Source organism: Scleropages formosus, chromosome 6 (assembly GCF_900964775.1).
Source record: "Scleropages formosus chromosome 6, fSclFor1.1, whole genome shotgun sequence".
In the NCBI taxonomy this organism is placed as follows: Eukaryota; Metazoa; Chordata; class Actinopteri; order Osteoglossiformes; family Osteoglossidae; genus Scleropages; species Scleropages formosus.
Genome location: NC_041811.1, coordinates 126,210 through 144,170, shown reverse-complemented (window position 1 = coordinate 144,170; position 17,961 = coordinate 126,210). Strand labels below are relative to the sequence as shown.

At 50.0% G+C, this 17,961-nt stretch overlaps 2 protein-coding genes across 3 annotated transcripts in view; one reads left to right on the top strand and one right to left on the bottom strand.

The window, feature by feature from the left end:
- Nucleotides 1–1,271: 1,271 nt before the first annotated feature.
- LOC108931318 (heterogeneous nuclear ribonucleoprotein K-like) lies at nucleotides 1,272–7,515 on the bottom strand. Of its 2 annotated transcripts, XM_018747017.1 has the most exons (13): nucleotides 7,403–7,515; nucleotides 6,451–6,548; nucleotides 6,312–6,368; nucleotides 4,600–4,672; nucleotides 4,387–4,500; nucleotides 3,632–3,760; nucleotides 3,242–3,552; nucleotides 3,117–3,156; nucleotides 2,977–2,992; nucleotides 2,467–2,499; nucleotides 2,295–2,362; nucleotides 1,925–2,094; nucleotides 1,272–1,688 (listed from the first exon to the last, which is right to left on the bottom strand). In XM_018747017.1, the coding sequence occupies exons 2-13, from the start codon at nucleotides 6,486–6,488 to the stop codon at nucleotides 1,658–1,660; spliced, it is 1,080 nt and encodes a 359-aa protein (XP_018602533.1). In that variant the 5' UTR covers nucleotides 6,489–6,548; nucleotides 7,403–7,515; the 3' UTR covers nucleotides 1,272–1,657. The 2 variants fall into 2 exon arrangements, with proteins under 2 accessions (XP_018602533.1, XP_029109081.1); XM_029253248.1 differs by lacking the exons at nucleotides 6,312–6,368; nucleotides 6,451–6,548; nucleotides 7,403–7,515 and adding an exon at nucleotides 5,529–6,276.
- Nucleotides 7,516–9,354: 1,839 nt separating this feature from the next.
- The window catches only part of LOC108931316 (BDNF/NT-3 growth factors receptor-like), a 35,060-nt gene continuing 26,453 nt past the window's right edge, over nucleotides 9,355–17,961 (top strand). The window contains exons 1-8 of the mRNA XM_018747011.2: nucleotides 9,355–11,164; nucleotides 12,411–12,485; nucleotides 14,051–14,122; nucleotides 15,602–15,670; nucleotides 15,852–16,000; nucleotides 16,164–16,300; nucleotides 17,419–17,551; nucleotides 17,648–17,941. Of these exons, the coding sequence (XP_018602527.1) occupies nucleotides 10,740–11,164; nucleotides 12,411–12,485; nucleotides 14,051–14,122; nucleotides 15,602–15,670; nucleotides 15,852–16,000; nucleotides 16,164–16,300; nucleotides 17,419–17,551; nucleotides 17,648–17,941 (1,354 nt within the window). The 5' untranslated portion in view covers nucleotides 9,355–10,739. The remainder of the gene's footprint in view (nucleotides 11,165–12,410; nucleotides 12,486–14,050; nucleotides 14,123–15,601; nucleotides 15,671–15,851; nucleotides 16,001–16,163; nucleotides 16,301–17,418; nucleotides 17,552–17,647; nucleotides 17,942–17,961) is intronic.

The following is a 17,961-nucleotide window of genomic DNA, read 5'->3' as shown; positions in this document are numbered from 1 at the left end:
TTGTCACTTTGGACAAAAGTGTGTGTTAAATGAATAAATAAAAAACATGAACACACAAACACTGATCGTGTACAGGTGTGTGTCTGAGCATTTGTTCAGAGTGCGGTGAGTACCGTGAGAGGTACGAAACAGGCACACAAGATCAGCCATGTGGTATGAGAGAGTAGGGCAGGAAGATGGATGTTGGCTATGCTGGGTATTGTTCTCTGTGGTTTTGTGTCCAGCCCATAAACTATGCATGGGGTATAACATTTTTCCTGTGTATCATGAATGAATGAGGGAAACAGCACTATTCTCCTCTGCTTGCATAAATAACATTCACTGAAGTTGCTTTGTTTTTGTGGAATTTGGTGATATTTTACCACAGACGGGGCATCACGATTAGGACTCAGTGACACAAACATATGTGGAGGTTTTGAGCATCCCCCTTACAAGATGAAAGGTCTTAGACTGTTCCTTCGGGGGGTGGTGTGACATACTGACCACTGGCAGTGGAAGGGAGAGCTGCTCTTTTCTGGCTACACTAACCCTTCTTTTTACCATACAACTGCTCTAGTATTCCTCCAGTTACAAGAGCATCTAACGTTTTCTACACACCCCACTTAGCACACACCCATTTTTAACAGAGCGTAATGCAACGCAGTGGCTCAGTTGCTAGTGCTTTTGCCTCTTCCTTGTGTATTCAGGCTCCTGAGAGTCTGCAGGGTTTCCTTGCACAGGCCAAAGACATGTTTCAGGTGAGCTAGAGTTTGTCTTGCGTTTGATCATGCTTATGTATAAAAGTGTCCAAATAAATACATCGCAGGTTACAATGAATTGTTTAAAAACTTAAAATACACTGCACTGAAAACATTATCATTACACACAGTTGTTTCAATTTCAGTGTGTGAAAAGCAAAATACTTAATCTTCCTTTTGGCACCCTACACTTGCAGTTGGTTCCTAAGACACAGAACCTAGAGCTGGACCCGGACCCCAGGGCCGGGGACCAAGGGACGAAAACGTCAAGTCCACATAACATCAATGTAATGTCGATCGGCTCAAACAAGACAGCATTCTCCAGCCCACATTTACTTTACACCCCTTTGTGTAAAATTCATACTTTTTATATTAATTAGGCTCGAAACTACTGTACACATGATGGCCTCAACTCCCCTGTGTCCGAGAAGCAGGAACTTCCCTTGCGTGAGCGAGTCTGCTGATCAAAAGGTGTGAATGCGACATGCACGTGAAGGCAGCCAGACCCAAGCAGACACTCAAACACACATGCCCCACAAGGTAGTACAGTTTAACACAGGCCGCCTAGACTTTCTGTTTACACACAGTTATCCTGTCAATGGAACACATGGCACAAAAGAATTTACTAAATTTATTTTAAAAACCGTAAAATGCTCCTTACAAAATAGGATGACCTTGTGCACGTCGCGATGGCGCAGGAAAGCGCACGGAGCCCCCGGTCGCGCCACCGCGAAGCACCGGAAACATGAGGAAGGACAGGGCGAGACAAGAGGGGCGCTGTGGCGCACTCCCAGCACGACAGGTGTGACACTGGCAAGGACAGGGGAGCAGGGGCCATCTACCCATGGTAGAGGAATGTGGCTTATTGAACAAGAGCGGTGAGGGTGACAAGGGGGCACTTCGATCCTCGACGTTCTCCTTCAGAAGAAGCGACCGGAGTACTGCTTCACACTGCAATGTAGCAAAGAGAGTGAGTGACACAAAGACAAGACAGCACGAGTCTCCCCCCGTCTCCCCCATCTAGCACCACGAGGTCAGCTTGGTACACACACACACAAGCTCCAGCACCCTGCGCTCATGTACCGAGGCGGTAACGGACTTTACGAACACGTGTAGAACACAGCCGACTCTACACAAAGGGCTGCATGCCAACCACCGTCGTCCAACAGGGGGTACTGACAACTTACCTGTTCTGTAACAGGTACTGTGCGTTCTGAATCTGGTCCTGAGTGCCTGTGATAGTGATGATACGGTCCTCAGACCCTTCCAGGGGCTCGTCAATCTTGATGGACGCACCGGACTCGTGGCGGATCTGCTTAATCCGCTGTCCCCCCTTGCCGATAATGGAGCCTGCCAGCTACAAATGAAGAAAAGTTTACATTACATTTAATCATTTAGCAGATGCTTTTGTCCAAAGCGATGTACATCTCAGCAAAAGTAAAATTTATGCCTTATTAATATCTCTCTTTTTAAAAGATTAATTTCAGTCATTTCTTCTACATCAATGTTTTCCACACTGAGGTTGTGTTCAAGGTCTCCGGCGGCCTGGTCACTCACGTCTTTGGGGATCGTCACTTGTGTCGTAATGATAGGACCCCCAATGTCTCCGTAGGAACCACGGCCCCCTGGCAGAGAGCGGGGGGAGCGTTTGTGATGAAAAACGTAAAAACGGGAGTGAAAGGGAACCGCGATGGTCAAAGGTCCCTCACATGTTCTTCACCAGACTCACCTGACTGGAAGGGCTCCCAGGTAGAGGAGTTGTCTTCCATGGAGCAGGAAGAGAGGGACAGAAAGACATGAGACTCACTTCAAGCACCGACTCAATGCTGCTTGGGATCAAAGTGAGAAGCACATGTGACCGAGGGCCCGAGTTAGCAGTTCCAATAGCAATTACGTAACCATGCAGAAACATGTGGAACCATTATGCGGCACGTTCATTAAAAACAGTTCAAATACATCCCCTGCTAAATTAGCTGCAATTTTCAAACTAAGTACATATGCTGCCACTGATAAACCTGCTTTGTTCTTAAAGCACTAGATGGTCAGAAACCAAAACACTAGATGCACAAGAATCATCTATGGTTCTCCTCGGTCATTGCTGCATCCAGGCAATTTTGTGGCGTCTCGTCTCCATTGGCTTGGACGGACACCGAGCTTTGGCTTCCAGACGGGAAAGAACCGACTTGCAGCGGGACACTCTGCGCTGCACTTCCAGATGGGACGATGCTTTCCAACTCACCATATCCGCCTCCGCTCTACAACGCAAGAAAGCAGGCCATGAGTCAGTGGTGCTCAGTAACCGTGTGCATCCGTCACTGAGCGTACTCCAGTAAGGAGCCCCCCCCCCCCCCAACATGCGCATACGCACAGAGCACTCACCATGCTGTCATAGCGGTCCACCAGTCTTCCTCTTCTGTCGCTACTCGTAGGAGAAAAGAGCCACAGCATCAGAGGAGCTTTTCCTCACAAAACAGTGCTGCTGAGGTTGGCGCAAGCACTCTTACCCTCCTCTAGGAGGCGGCGGTGGTGGAAGAGGCAGATTACGAGCCCTACTCCCTCCTCTGCCTCCTCGACCTGGCGGTGGCGGAGGAGGCGGCCCTCGGCGGGGGCTAATGTCATCGTAATCCCTTCGGGAAGGGGGCATAGGGCGGCCCACACGAACGGGGGGCATGCGCTCAAAGCCCCCCCGGCCACGCATGGGGAAGCCCAGGGGTCGCCGAGTGCGCTCCTCGAACATCATGGTGAAGCCCCCGTAATCATACGTCTCGTCATAGAAGTTGGGGTCGTATGGCTGCGCGCGTCCTTTGATTGGGGCCTACGCGAGGGCACGGAGAAGGGGCTTAGGGCACGAGAGACAACAGCATGGGAGACTCGTGGCTACCGCCCAACCTCACCTCCGATATCAACTCCAGAATGACCTTGATGCACTCGACGACCCGATCTGGTTTACCCCCGACCAGTACCACCCTGTCTGTCGAGTGAGGGCAACACTCCTGGAAGAGCTTGATTGTGGTCTGGGTGTTCTATAAAAGGTCGGCGAAAAAGAGATGCCCTCAGAGACGCCACCCACTACTGGAGAAGCAGCGAGTTGACTCCTGACTGCAAAGTCAGAGGCACTAGAAGCTCCCATTAGTTTGTCTAGGAATTTGACTCTAAGAATCCCCAACGTACCAAGCAGAAACAACATATTCTCCAAGAGTTAACTGATTAACAATAAAAGCCATTTAAAAGTAAACATAAGTCTATTGCTACCAAACACAAACTCCGGTTGAGCGATAACGCCCATAAACATGCGCAGTGTTCCTTGTTGACCCGCAATGACTGCTGAAAGTCAGGGGTACCAGGTAGGAACTGTACTAAGATGCTCCAACATTCCTGTTGTCTCTGAGTGCCCTTTACTGCCATCTAGTGATTCGGAGGATAAACACAGGTAGCGTTTGCTCCACAACAGTCACATTTCACGTTTGCTGTGTTACTGCATGCAAGGAGGACTCTATAAAAATAAAACTAACTGAATTTTACAAAACAGGCAGGTCAAAACATGACGGAAAAAATGAAGCAGCAAATGTTTTGTTAAGGACTCAAATTGACCGTTTAACAACAGGAGCCAGCGTACATGCCGTCATGATGAGGCGGAATTTGCGGTTACCTCTCTAAGCTCTTTGATCTTGGCACCTTTCACCCCAATGATCCCCCCGGCAAGGCTCTGGTGGATGAGTAGCCGCAATTCGCAGTCAAAGTCATTTCCATTGTAGTGCTGATACTGTGAAACACGGTCGAGATGACAGGAATGACCATGAGGCTAACACCTTTTCCAGCGCTGGTAAGCACTTCACTAAGTGAAGGATCCCAGCAGACTCACCTCTTCTAGCGTGGGAATGATCTTCAGCAGAATATCGCCGATAGTCTCAATGTCCGCACTGACACTCAGAATACTTTACCACATTCCAGTCAAGCAGCAGGCCACAAAACCCCGAAGTGCGATGAGACACAGTAGAAAGGAAAAACAAGGATGTGTTTTATTAGATAACCATGACCAACGCGGTTCACGGTCACAGAGCAACATGACCACAACCACAAGCCGAGAGGGAGCGGCTCCGGGACAGGCGTCACACTTCCATAGACTCTATGCCCTGTCCTGACGTCAACTGCCTGACAGTCAACTGCCCAGCCGAGACAAGCTCGGGTGACCCTGCGCGTACGCGCTTCCTGGCCACAGCACGGTGACACCACTGCGGACCGTGTGGGCAACTGTGCAAGGAGAGAACAAAGGAGCCGACAAAGACACTGGGGGAGGGGGGGGTTGGTTGAATAAGGGCCAGAACACGAGGGCAGCTGGATGGGGAACAAAGCTGATGAGCAAGAGCATCAGGGCTCCTCTGCAGGCCATGGATGGCAATGCTGGGGATTGGGAAGGAGAGCGGGGCTGGGCAGGGCAGGTCACCAGGACAGAGCGGGAAATACTGCTTTTGCTCCACAAACGAAGGGTAATGCAGCAAAAACCACCTCTGTCCACTGTTTTTCTTTTTTTTTTTTTTTTTTTTTTTTTTTAAGGCGAACAGACACGAGAGCTGCTGCACAGGCAAACTGACTAGTGTTCTACTCCTGAACGGCACAAGGTCCAGATCTAATGCAAAGGCTCAATGGGGTGGAGAGACAACTCAAATGAGACAGCAGACCACTGTGAAAGGGGAAGACCATGAGAAAATGCTGAGATGAGACACAAGGCAGGTTATAGAAGACATCAGCTGGCTGCTGTAGTCAGGCAGTGCGGCGATAACCGGGACGTACCGCTCGGGACCACTGCTGTCTGGGACTGAAACACTGGCATTGTGCTGCAGTGCCCACGGAGTTGGCATTGGCCAAGGGCATTCAATCACAAGTTGTCAAGTAAGGCGCCCGTTTGGGGAGGGGCAGGATTATGGGCGTGGCCCCCCGGGGTGTCGGGTGGGCAGTCAGGGGCGGATGTTGGGCCACGCAGGAGGGGCAAGTCGATCCAGTACATGGGCAACAGAGGAAGGTGGCCAAAAATGGAAGATAGAGGAGAGGGAAGGGAAGGGAAGAGGGGGAGAAGGCACACATTTTAATTGAACACACGCTGCACTCATCACTTTCACTTTGCTCCATCAGTAGAGACTGAACAGAAAACAGGAAGCTGCACTGGGGGGCCGACGCTAAACGGACCCGAGGGCTACCGGGATACTCTGGGCAGGCGTGGGTGCCTCTCCGGAACATCAGGCCATGCCAACTCCCCTGCATCACACCTCAACACAGGACTGCACTCATGAACCTTGATGGTTCAAAAACCTACGTGCGGTGCTTGGACCCTGAGCCTCAGCCTAGCCTACTTCTGCATGCAGATGGGCACATCAGAGGTCAAGGGCCACAAACATGCAAGAATGAGGCTTTGAGCTCCCGTTGACTGCTGAGCAGAAGGCTACTGTGGAGCTTCAGCTGACACTGGAAATGTGACTAGCCTCAGAACATGTGCGAAGATGCGCGAGGCCCACCTCGCCATCGCCCCCTCCTGGGGCCATGCGGAAGCGCGGCTCAGAACTCCGCGGGAATACTCACGTCCGTGCGCAAAGCCTTGATGTTCTTGCCACCCTTTCCGATGACAGCGCCGGCATTCTGCGGAGAGAACACACGGAGGGTGAAGGGGACGAGGGCGGCCGGGGAAGTGCAAACAGGCACAGCGGCAACAGGGCAGTACTTTGCTCTGCAGCAGGATGCGCAGCTCCACCATCTCATCTGTGTTTCGGGAGCGTTTGAAGGCCTGCTCCTCCTCCATGTCCTCCGCAGGACGTTTCCCTGCAACAACAAGGATGTCAGCAGCAGTCCTCACCATCCGATCACTGCTCGTCCACAGAGAGGACCGGGTAAGGCAGCCCTCGGCAGCGTACATTACAGACCGCAACGCGTGTGGTCGTTACTGCACTCTACTGGAGTACCAACACCTGAGCTCAAGAACATGACCTGCACCAGTCACTGGAGAGCCACAATGACCACTGCAAACTCGAACAACGGTGCTACGTCTGTGGAGACCCGAGGTTCTGCTGTCGCTGCTCACGGCGCCCAACTAACAAAGAACGCCAGCAGCCACAGCGTCAACGTTATTCTTTACATTCACGGTTACATCGAAGACAACGGGTTGTTCTGTGCCAGAGAATTCATATTCATTATGGTTTCAGAAGTGAGGCAGACCTAAAGCCTTTGCAGGCAGGTCGCCACGGCAACTGCTCGTCTGCCACCCCAAAAGGCACTTGTCAAATGCTCATCTTTTGTTCAAAGATCAAACTGTTTTGAAGGGAACTTATCAGAAAGGTGTTTAATATGTGATTTACAGTGGAAGTCTCATACAGCCAAGGCTGTAAACACAGATTATGACTGAAGCCTTTTCAAGTGGAGGGTACAAGCAGGATGAGCGATATAATGCACGTGTGCATTTAAACAAATAACCTGAAGAAAAGGCAACTGTACAGCTGCGGCACTTTGGCTTCTTTTGAAAGGCCGGAGCTCCTTGCAGAGATGGGCCGAGGAACATGCGGATTAAACAGACCTAGCTCTCCCTGAAGCTGTTAAACTCAGCGATCGGTCCCGGAGGATGAAGAAGTCCAGGAGCTGGATGAGCAACTCGCCCTTGTGAGGGACGGGGCACTCCTCACCGTTTGTGTCACTGTTGCCGAAAGAGCTCTCTTCCTGAGCTTCGAGTTCCGTCTCCATCGTCTCGGAAGGGCAGCGGAAGGGACCCGGAGCGTTTCTCCTCTCTATGGCGAGTCTGAAGCACAGACACAGAGCGTCACGTGGGATGTATGTCGGAGGCCCCCCCACCGCAACCCGCTACGTCGCTCTCACTCGCTCCCCGCTGTGAGCACTCAGTTCTGTACCGTTCTTATCGGCGTAACAATGTTACTCAAACTAGTCTCACACCGGCACCGTAACTCATTCACATTCATCAGTCTTCGCCAAACGCACAATCCACAATTCCGACTGGGCTGCCTAGTTTCACTGAACTAAATCAGGGTGAGAACATTGCTCTGGGTATTGCAGCTGGAGACGGGATTCGAACCTGCAGCCTTAAGTTTAGTGAAGACAGCAGTGCTCACCGCTCCACTAGCAGCTACGTGCCCCTCACCAACTACCCTAACTGTAACCGTAACCCTAACCCTCAGCATCAGCATGCTGCTAATGCTAAATCAGCTAACTCTAACGCTAACGGGCCCAGCCTCGCTGCCAGCCCAGCCCAGCCCAGTCCGGGTCGGAAGCGAAGCTCGTACGTGGCTGCGGATGAGCTGCCGCGGCAGGACACCCAGCTGGCACTAGTTACAAGGGACCGGAGCAGCGCACTAAAGCGAAACGAAGATTCTCTTTGTCGTACTAATTTCTCCGCAGCAGGTGCATTGTGGGTAATGAAAGGTAACGTTCATTAGCCGTTAGCAATTTCTTGAGGCCGAACAGCGTCTCGCTAAAACAGACTTGGAACTTGGCGCACTGCTTGGTGGTAGACGTGGCAGAAATTCACTGAGACGCGGTTCTGTGCTCCTCTACTCTGCCTTGTTTGTACGTACACACTAACAAACAGCTATCCGGCTCTGCTGCTAACGCGCTACAGACCTGCTAGCAGCACAACTCCACCGCCCGGACCCCTGCTCCTTCCCCCGGCTTTCTGCTCAATCAACCAGCACCTCGCACTTGACGAAGGCCGTTGCGTCACGCCCTCTATGATTGGCTGGCATAACGGTTTGAAGGCGGAGTTCGATGACACCACTGATCTAATTGGATAAAGCGATTGCGACTCAAAGGTGGGCAGGGCATGTAGGAGACTTCCGTTCGTGCACGTTCATTTCTACAGTTCGACATTTCAACATTTCAACGTGGTCCGGTCCTGGGAAGGAAGGATGTTTCTCGCTTCTATTTCTTTACTTCACCATTAAATAAGTCGCTCGAATCCATTCACTAAGTCGTATCTTTCCTCTCTGCTTTGGGTTTTTCTTTTCCACGGTGTTGAGTGGAATCAAAAGAGAACAAATTTTCTTTTCGGAGCTGTATATTTGTAGATGGTTAACCTTAGGCTAAGCACGAGCGAAGTATTATTATATCGATGAAAGAGCAAATAGGAGGTTTCTGTTCTCAAAAACAGTCATTGAATCGTGTGTGTAAGAGCAGCCCAAAGGCTGGGGAGTTCGGCGTTGCTGGGCACAGGGCAGCTGGTGAGGAGACCGCACTTTGACCGAGAATGTTCGCGCTCCCACTTTGAGACCGTGACCGGCGTGTAGTCATCATGTCTTGGACTGCTGTGTCCTTTTGGAATGTGCCAGGCAGAGTGCTCGGAGCCCTCGCCTGCTGCGGTACCCTTGAGCGAGGTACTGTTTACTGTAGATATGGGTAAATCGATGTAAGTAGCTCAGTGTTCACATGTCACGCTCTTCGTAGCTCTGGAGAAAAGTGATGAATAACATTCAGTCACTTATTCACTCGCTCACTAACTCAGTCACTCATTCAGTAGCCCAGTCACTCAGCAACTCGCTCACTGTGTTCCCTTCACCACATGTACTTGCGGTTGCGACAGCCTCCCCCCACGGATGGATGGCACAGGCCTCCAGACCATCGCAGGTTCACACACGTCACAGTAACGGCGAAAAACTTCTTTATTCTGCCAGTTACAAGAAAGCGCAGAAGCTTTGACCAGAAAGTCTGTTTCCTTGCAAATGCCAGTGTGTCCTGGGGCCGGCGGGGGGTCAGGTGATCATTCCTTTCATGCGCGAAGTCCATACGCACCGGGGTTTCGCTCCGATGACCCCACTGTGACCGCAATCTGGGGTCTCGCTCTGGGTTTTCTGTGATTGGCGGTTGCTGAATACGCTCGTGTTGTGAAAGCCAGTTAGTGTGAATGTGTGTGCGTTATTAATAGCCAGCTGTTCTTTCTTCCTGTGTGTCTGTCTTTGTCCCCACATATCCAGTCGCCAGGCGTGTACTCCACGTGCTCGTGACTTGTGCTCGACAGCCCGTGTTGTTGTGCGTCAACGCGCGCGTCACACAGAGACGTGCGCACACACACCCGACCACGAGGAGTTGCTGCTGCTGCGCTATAAATAGGTGCCTCCCAATTAGCCATTGCTTCGGTTTCCATGACTGCACCGAAGGTACATGTGTGTTCCAGCCGTGTGCTCGTGCTCAACACGTGTGTTGCACTCTGGACACGTGAAGTCAATGGTAGTTTGTTCCTTGGTCCACCTCTATGTGCTTTCGCAGGGAAATGTGGCAAAGGTGCTGCAGCTGTCAAGGCAACAGTGTGGCAGAAGCTTCTGGGTATTCATTGGCATGAAGCCAGTGATGACCACAGTGATCATCGTAGTGATGAACACAATGATGACCACAATAATTGTGATGGTTATGAACACAGGAGTGAACACAGTGATGGTCATAGTGAAGACTACACAGCGATCATCATGGTGATAAACACTGTGATGACCACAGTCATTGTCATTAACACATGGATGAACACAGTGATGATGTCAGTGATGGGCCCAGTGATGACCACAGCTATCATCGCAGTGATGAACACAATGATGACCACAATAATTGTCGTAAACACAATGATGATGTCAGTGACGGCCCCAGTGAGGTGACCACAGCGATCATCATAGTGATGAACACGGTGATGACCAGCAGTGACCACAGGCGTGAACATGTCCATTCATTGTCACAGCAATGACCAGCTGCCCCCCGACCTGCCGCCCTCCCTCACCACCGATGCGATGCGCTCCCGCGCCGCACGCGCGCTTGCACGCGCGCCGTCCTTCGCCTTCTTCTCTCGTCTGACCGCGCCCCCGTTTCTGCGGACCGTTCGAGCGCCTCCGTGCGTCACCTGGTGCTGTGCGCGCATGTAGGAGGACGCGGGAGGAGAGGCCATTCCATCAGTGCCGCGCGGCTCCGCCATCATCTGCTCCAGGACGCGCTCCTCCCTTAAACCTGGTCGCTTTCTCGGGCGGCCCGCACAAAATGATCTCTGGGTTGCTCGGAACGTTCTCAACGGTGCTGATCTCCCCGATGTTCTCCTCCACGTTCACCTGGATTATGCTCGCCGCGCTGTTTTCAGCGATGGTCTCCTGGATGCTCGTGATGATGTTCCCCGCAATGTTCTCCCCGATGTTCTCCTCCTGGATGCTCAGGATGTTCTCCTTGATATTGTCCCCGATGTTCTCCAGGATGCTCAGGATGTTCTCCCGGACGCGGCGCGCGCGGCTTCGCTCGGGGCTCCGCTGGGGGGTCTGCGGGCTTCTGCTTGGCGTCTGCTCGGTGGGATCCGCTTGTCCCGCATCGTGCACCTGCAACTCGTCCCGGGTGGTGTGCGTGGAGCAGGAGCCGGGCATCGAGGGCTTCCCGCTGCTGCAGTCCGAAGTGGACATGGAAAACGTCACCGAGATGTGAGTGCGCATCGTCTCCGAAACGCAAAGGAGACAAAAGAAACACTCGAGACGAGCCTGTGTCGTGTCCTCTCGTGTCCCGTCGTGTCCTGTCCAAGGTGTTCTCACCCTGGCAGCGGCCCACAGGCGACGAATCGATCGATCAGCGCTGATTTATTAAAATATTAATAACGCGGCTACTCGCACACGAGGAGACCATTCGATGGAGTTCCCTCTCTTTCTTTGGAGATCGTGATACAGCGGCCACAGAATCGTCGGTGTGTTTGTGAGGCGGGCGGTTCGGCGCGAGGCAGGATTTATAATTCAGCAATTGTTTATAAGTGAGTCTGTTTTCCGTGGGGGTCGGTGATACCGCACAACCGACGTGTTTGTTGTTCTCAGCGTGTGTTTCTCCTGGATCTGCCCAGGGCTGAACATCTCTGTGGCAGGAGATCTTTGATGGGAGGTGTGTTGTAGGAGAACATTGGTAGATATCTTTGGTGAAGGTCTTTGATAGAACATCTCTGGCATAGGGTCTGTGGTAGACAACTTTTTTAGGAAATGTGTGGTAAGAGATCTTTGGTGGGGGGGTGTGTTGTAAGAGAAATTTGGTAGATATCTTTGGTAAAGAGGGGATGCGGTCGCACAGTGGGTTTGACTGGGTCCTGCTTTCCGGTGGGTCTGGGGTTCGAGTCCCGCTTGGGGCGCTATGCGATGGACTAGCATCCTGTCCTGGGTGTGTGCCCCCCCCCCAGCCTTGTGCCCTGTGTTGCCAGGTTAGACTCTGGGTCCATGTGACCCTGCATGGGACAAGCAGTTTAAGACACTGTTTGTGTGTATGTGTGTGTCTTTGATGGAAGGTCTTTGGTGAAGATCTGTGGTAAGAGCTTGTTGTCAGGTCTAGCTCAGGAAGGTGTGACTGTCTACAGTTAACTGAGCATGAACTCTAATTTAAAATATGCTGACATCTTAGACTGGAGCTAGGGCATCATGTTTTGCTAATGTTCTTTTTTGTCCACCTAAAGTGCGTGAAACAGTCTCTTTTGGTCCATTTTTGTTGTGTGAATGAATTGCTCCTCTGAGATGTTCACACTCTCACCTGCAGCTCTTGGTAGGTCATGGTAGGTCCAGAGGGCAGGAGGGACCCAACAAATTGTTTTCTAATTTGTAAACCATTAGATTTTATTTTGCAATGTTGCGCTGTCATGTCGTCCATTCTTGTGTGAAAAAGTGTCACTTGTATCGTGTGAACATTCCTCTCTTTCAGATTTATTGCAAACCAAAGCAGACTCTCTTCCATCACCTACAATGACCTGAAGTTCTACTCAAACCTCAAAAGTCTGTAAGTGTCGCTAATGGAACCTGGATTTTCCTGGGTACTTGGTTTGTAACTGCAGTAGCAGAAAGGCAGTATCAGTAATTTGTGTGTATGTGTGTGTGTGTATGTGATGAGAAGGGTTGTAGCAATTAAAGCACTCAGGTCTGAATGTCAGCCTTGATCAAAGTACTTACCCTGAACTGATAGAATAAAGTTACTCTGCTATATATAAGGGTAAATCAGTGTAAGTAGCTCAGTGCACAAAGCTGACATTGCAGTTAATTTGGGTAAAAGGGTGAGATAAATGAATAAACAACAAAAATAATAATGATGATGTCACCATTTGTATTAAACCTCCTGTTTAACACAAGAAATTCCCAAATGTTGAAGTTGGCTTTTAGCTCTTTAACTCACCCCCCCACCCCACCTGACACAATAGTTACATGTGGCACCTTTTTGAAATGTCATTTTCTAGTTTTTAACCAACACCAACAAGTCAGAAGTAACTTTAAATGGTTGTACTTTGCACAGCTCGGTTAGGGTCGAGGTTACCATTGGGCTTAGGGTTCGGTGCATGCTGTAGAACACTGAACAAATGCTTCATTCTGTATCACTGTCTATTTTGGACTTACATTACTCCCAGATGGGCAGCAGGTGGCGTAGTGCTTACAGCTGCTCCCTTTGGACTTAGAGGGCACTTCTTGAAATCCACCCTCCTGCTGTAGTACCCTGATCAAGGTACTTGTCTTGAGCTGAGCCAGCTGTAAAAATGGATAAATTAAAATAATTCTTTTTTTTTCCAGACATTTTCAATTGAGTTTTAACGCAGCTCAAGGGTAGTAAAATGTTAAAGTAAGAAGTCTTACAAGAACCTCTTATATGTTGCTACCTGTATTGTGTCTGTACTGTTAAACATGTATTCATTGTGACTCATTGGTACTAACACGGGGGGCACGGTGGCGCAGTGGGTTGGACTGGGTCCTGCTCTCTGGTGGATCTGGGGTTCGAGTCCCGCTTGGGGTGTCTTGCGACAGACTGGTGTCCCGTCCTGGGTGTGTCTCCTCCCCCTCCAGCTGTACGCCCTGAGTTGCCAGGTTAGGCTCTGGTTCCCTGCAACCCTGTATGGGACAAGCGGTTCAGAAAATGTGTGTGTGTGTGTGGTACTAACACTTAGGAGTTATGAACAGACTTGTGATTATAGTCATGTTTGTACATTAAGTCTGTTTCATGTGAAAACTTTGAGACACCCACAAATCTGGCCATTGTTATATATTTTCCATTTATTTCTTTAGCAGACGTGTTTCTCTAAAGAGACATACGTCTAGGACGGTTTACGCCAGCAACTTTTCTTCTGGCTGCGCTCTTGGCCTCTTCTTCTCCAGACACTGCTCTCCCAAATTCTCTGGCCAGCTGCCTTTACAGTCCCTACAGTTGGTCCTTCGGCATTACCAGCTGGTCGTTGTAATTCAGTTAGGGCAAGGTCGTGACACTCCTGCCTTCTGTCCCTTGTTGGACCCCACACCAGCTCACAAGATGTATGTATGTATGTGCAATATTTGTGTAACTATTGCTGTCGTTCTCTTTCACAGAACGGTGACAAAAACAGAGTTGGCAACTATTTCCCCGCTGGCTTTCATCAACAATGCCAAACTGCAGTATTTGTAAGTTCAAAACGAATTATTGTTATTACTGCCATCGAAGTATTAGTGGCAAGTGTGAAACACGGCAGTTGTATCACCGGTACATTTCTAAAAGCACTTGTTCAGTACAGGATCAGGGTGGTCTGCAGCCTACCCTGGAAGCACAGGGCATAAGGCAGAGTAAAGGATAAGACCCTGGGTAAAATGCCAGTCTATGGCATGGCACGCACACCATTTCATTCGCTCAGTCACTCACCACTCTAAGTGCAGCACTAAGGACAGCGCTATAGATTGCACTAAGTGCCACTCTAAGGGTTGAGTTAAGGGCTGCAATAAGGGTTGCTCCAAGGCTTGCTCCTAGTGTCGCTCTAATGGTTGTGGTAAGAGCTGCTCAAAGGCTTGCTCTAAGGAATGCTCTAAAGGCGTATGTAAGTGCCGCTCTAAGGGTTGTGTTAAGGGTTGCTGTAAGGGTCACTCTAAGGTCTCTCAAAGTGTCACTATAAAGGCATCTTGAAATATTGCTCTAAGGGTCATGCTAAGGGCAGCATTAGGGGTCGCTCAAAGGCTCATGTTAAGGGTCACACTAAGTGTCGCTCTAAGAGTTGCTTTGTAGGTCACTCTAGGGTCTCTCTAAGTGTCACTCTAACAGTTGGCCTAAGGGTCGCTGCAAGGGTCGCGCTAAGAGCCACATTGAGTGTTGTGCTAAGGACCTTGCTAATAGTCGCTCCAAGGGTTTCTAAGGGTTCCATTAAGAGTCTCTCAAAGTGTCACTATAAAGGCCTCTTGAAATATCACTCTAAGGGGCTCTGTAAGTCCGCTGTAAGGGTTGTGCTAAGGGCTGCACTAGGTGTCTGAAGGCTTGTGTTCAGGGTCACGCTAACAGTCGCTGTAAAGGTTGCTGTAAAGGTCACTCTAGGGTCTCTCTAAGGATGAGCCTAAGGGTCACGCTGAGAGCCACGCTAAGTGTCGTGCTAAGGACCTCACTAATGGTCATTCCAAGGGTTTCTAAGGGTTTTGTTAAGGGTCTCACTAAGTGTCACTCTAAGGGTCACTCTAAGGGTCGCTGTAAGAGTCTCTCAAAGTGTCACTGTAAAGGCCTCTTGAAATATCACTCTAAGGGTCTCTGTAAGCCCACTCTAAGGGTTGTGCCAAGGGCCGCACTAGGCTTGTGTTAAGGGCCACGCTAACAGTCGCTCCAAGGGTTGCTGTAAAGGTCACTCTAGGGTCTGTCTAAGTGTCACCCTAAGGACTAGCCTAAGAGTCGCTGTAAGGGTCATGCTAAGAGCCACGCTAGGTGTTGTGCTAAGGGCTGCGATAATGGTTGCTCTAAGAGTTGTGTTAAGGGTTACACTACAGGTTTTGTCGACTATGTTCTGACTGAAATCCTGCAGCAGTTGCTATGCAGAAGTTACTATAGTCAATTAAATGGTTACTGTTGATATTCAAGGAGCTGAGAAATACTATATGGAATAAGACAGTTTTTGTTGTTTTGCTTTCCAGGAATTTGAAAGACAACAGACTGGCCACATTATCTTGGAAATCCTTTCAAAGTGTAAACATTTCATATTTGTAAGTTCCTTCATGAAACTTTTTTGTCTGTGTTGGGTTTTGTGTTTGTACCGCTCCGCACCACGGCCGCTCTTGTTTGCTGCGCTTTATTGCGTGTTGCGAACTCCTTTGTGCCGCAGACACGCAGTACGCAAACGCACTTGTATGCTGACGGTGCTAACGGAAGCCCCCCATGCTACAGGCTCCTGGGTGGGAACCCCCTGCTGTGCTCCTGCGGGAACCTGTGGCTCAAACACTTCCTGGGAGAACAAGCAGACACTCAGAAGGTCTACTGCCTGGAGGAGGGTGTTGGATCAAGGCCCCTCTCTCAGCTGGCGCCCCCAGCATGCGGTATATCACCATTTGTGTGTGTTTGTTCATAGGTTTGGTATGTCTGTATGCTTGGGGGTGGAGTGTTTCTCCACAAATTGCACATTTAACCCTAAGCTGACATGGAAGTACTGTATATTGTATCATCAATCTCATTATATTACATTGCAATGGCAACTCCCAGTTCCACCAACTACTATGACCAGCCCGTCTGTCATCACGGAGCTAGAGGGAAGGGACGTGACGGTGATTTGTACGACGTCCGGGGTTCCTGTACCCACCCTGGAGTGGGACACGAGCAGCATTGAGACTCACCGTAAGGTAAGCACTCGTAACGCAGAGGTTTGTCCTCATCTACTGGTGGTATTTCAGTTAGTTAGTTATAGCTCATCTGTGTCCTACAGCATATTGCTTAGAGCTGCTGCCTTTGGGGCCCAAAAGGTTTCAAGTTTGAGTCTCACCTCCAGCTGCAGTACCCTTGAACAAGGTACTTACCCAAAATTGCTTTAGTAAAGTTATCCACCTGAATACTGTCAGTCACTTTGGAGAAAAGCATCAGCCTAATGAAGGACCTCTCTATGTGATGAGACTTGCCCTGGATGGTCTTTAAACAGTCCTTTAAAGTTGCCTGAGAGGGTGGTTCATGCCGGTCTAATTTATGTTCCGGTTCGCTGTGCCCCCTCCAGAGCTTCGTTTTCTCCAGTCTGAGGATAAATCAGGGTTTCACAGCACTGACAGAACTGTCTGTTACTCGTATGTAAACTTTGCAACCCATGTCAGTGATCTCTTCGGTGTTTGGAAAGATTCTTTATTATATCTTTCTTATTTTGAGTCTGTCATCCCAGGTTGACATGTTATCATCCTATTCCCATGTCAAACATATAATCCAAATCTCCTTCCCACTCCCATTCCGATTCTTTGTGTGTGTGTGTGTGTGTGTGTGTGTGTGTGTGTGTTTATGTTCTGCCAGCTTGAGTTGTGTGTACTGTGAGAGAACAGTTTGTGCAGCCTGTTGATTGGTCTTGGACTGCAGACTATGGAGGACATATGCGCATGGCTGCCTTGAGCCCTCAACTGCCAGACACCCTCCTTCATCTAGTTTTGTAACCCATGTCCCTCATTCTCAGGATACACACCTTTCTTCATACACACGTTTGAAACTGCCAAATCTATCTGGGAACTTAGTCTTGTTATAACTCACTCACACACAGTGAATGTGACAATGAGAAGCTGTCTGCTGCTTACACACACTCCAAATGTGTTCAAGGAGTGTGTTGTTTTTGGTGGGAATGCCCTGTCTCCAGCATCTCTGGCCTGAGCACTGAAGTGCTGTCCAGTGATGTGCTGAATAAAACTTTACAACTTTTATTTGCCGAGTGGTGCCAAGTGTTCACAGAGTTCCATGACGGTACACTTCCTATGTGTTTCTGTGCTCTCAGGTGGACATTGTGATGCCCCAGGCCACGCTGACGCTGGCAAACCTCTCCTCCTTTGACAACGGGCGCGAGGTCACCTGCACCGCTGAGAATACAGCTGGCGGAAGCGAGTCCTCGGTTCTGCTCAACGTGCTGTGTAAGAAAGGCTCTTGCTCTACTTCATGGCCATGCTGCACGCCACGCCTAATGCCACATGTCATATCTGTGTTTACTGCATTTTTTTGGGCTCCAGTTGCCCCCAGCATCCTGCAGCTGGCGACGCCTGTGCTTGACCACCACTGGTGCATCCCCTTCAGTGTGGCAGGAAACCCACAGCCAGAGCTGCAGTGGTACCACGAAGGAAAGATGGTCCTGGAGCAAATTTACATCCAGACGCAGATCCACGACCAGAGTGAGAGTGTGTATCATGGCTGCCTGCAGCTGGACAACCCGACACACATCAACAATGGCAAATACACCCTGGTGGCCAAGAACACCTTTGGCCAGGACCAGAAGACAGTTTTTGCCCACTTTATGCCGGATATTGGTGAGTAGCGTGCGCACACG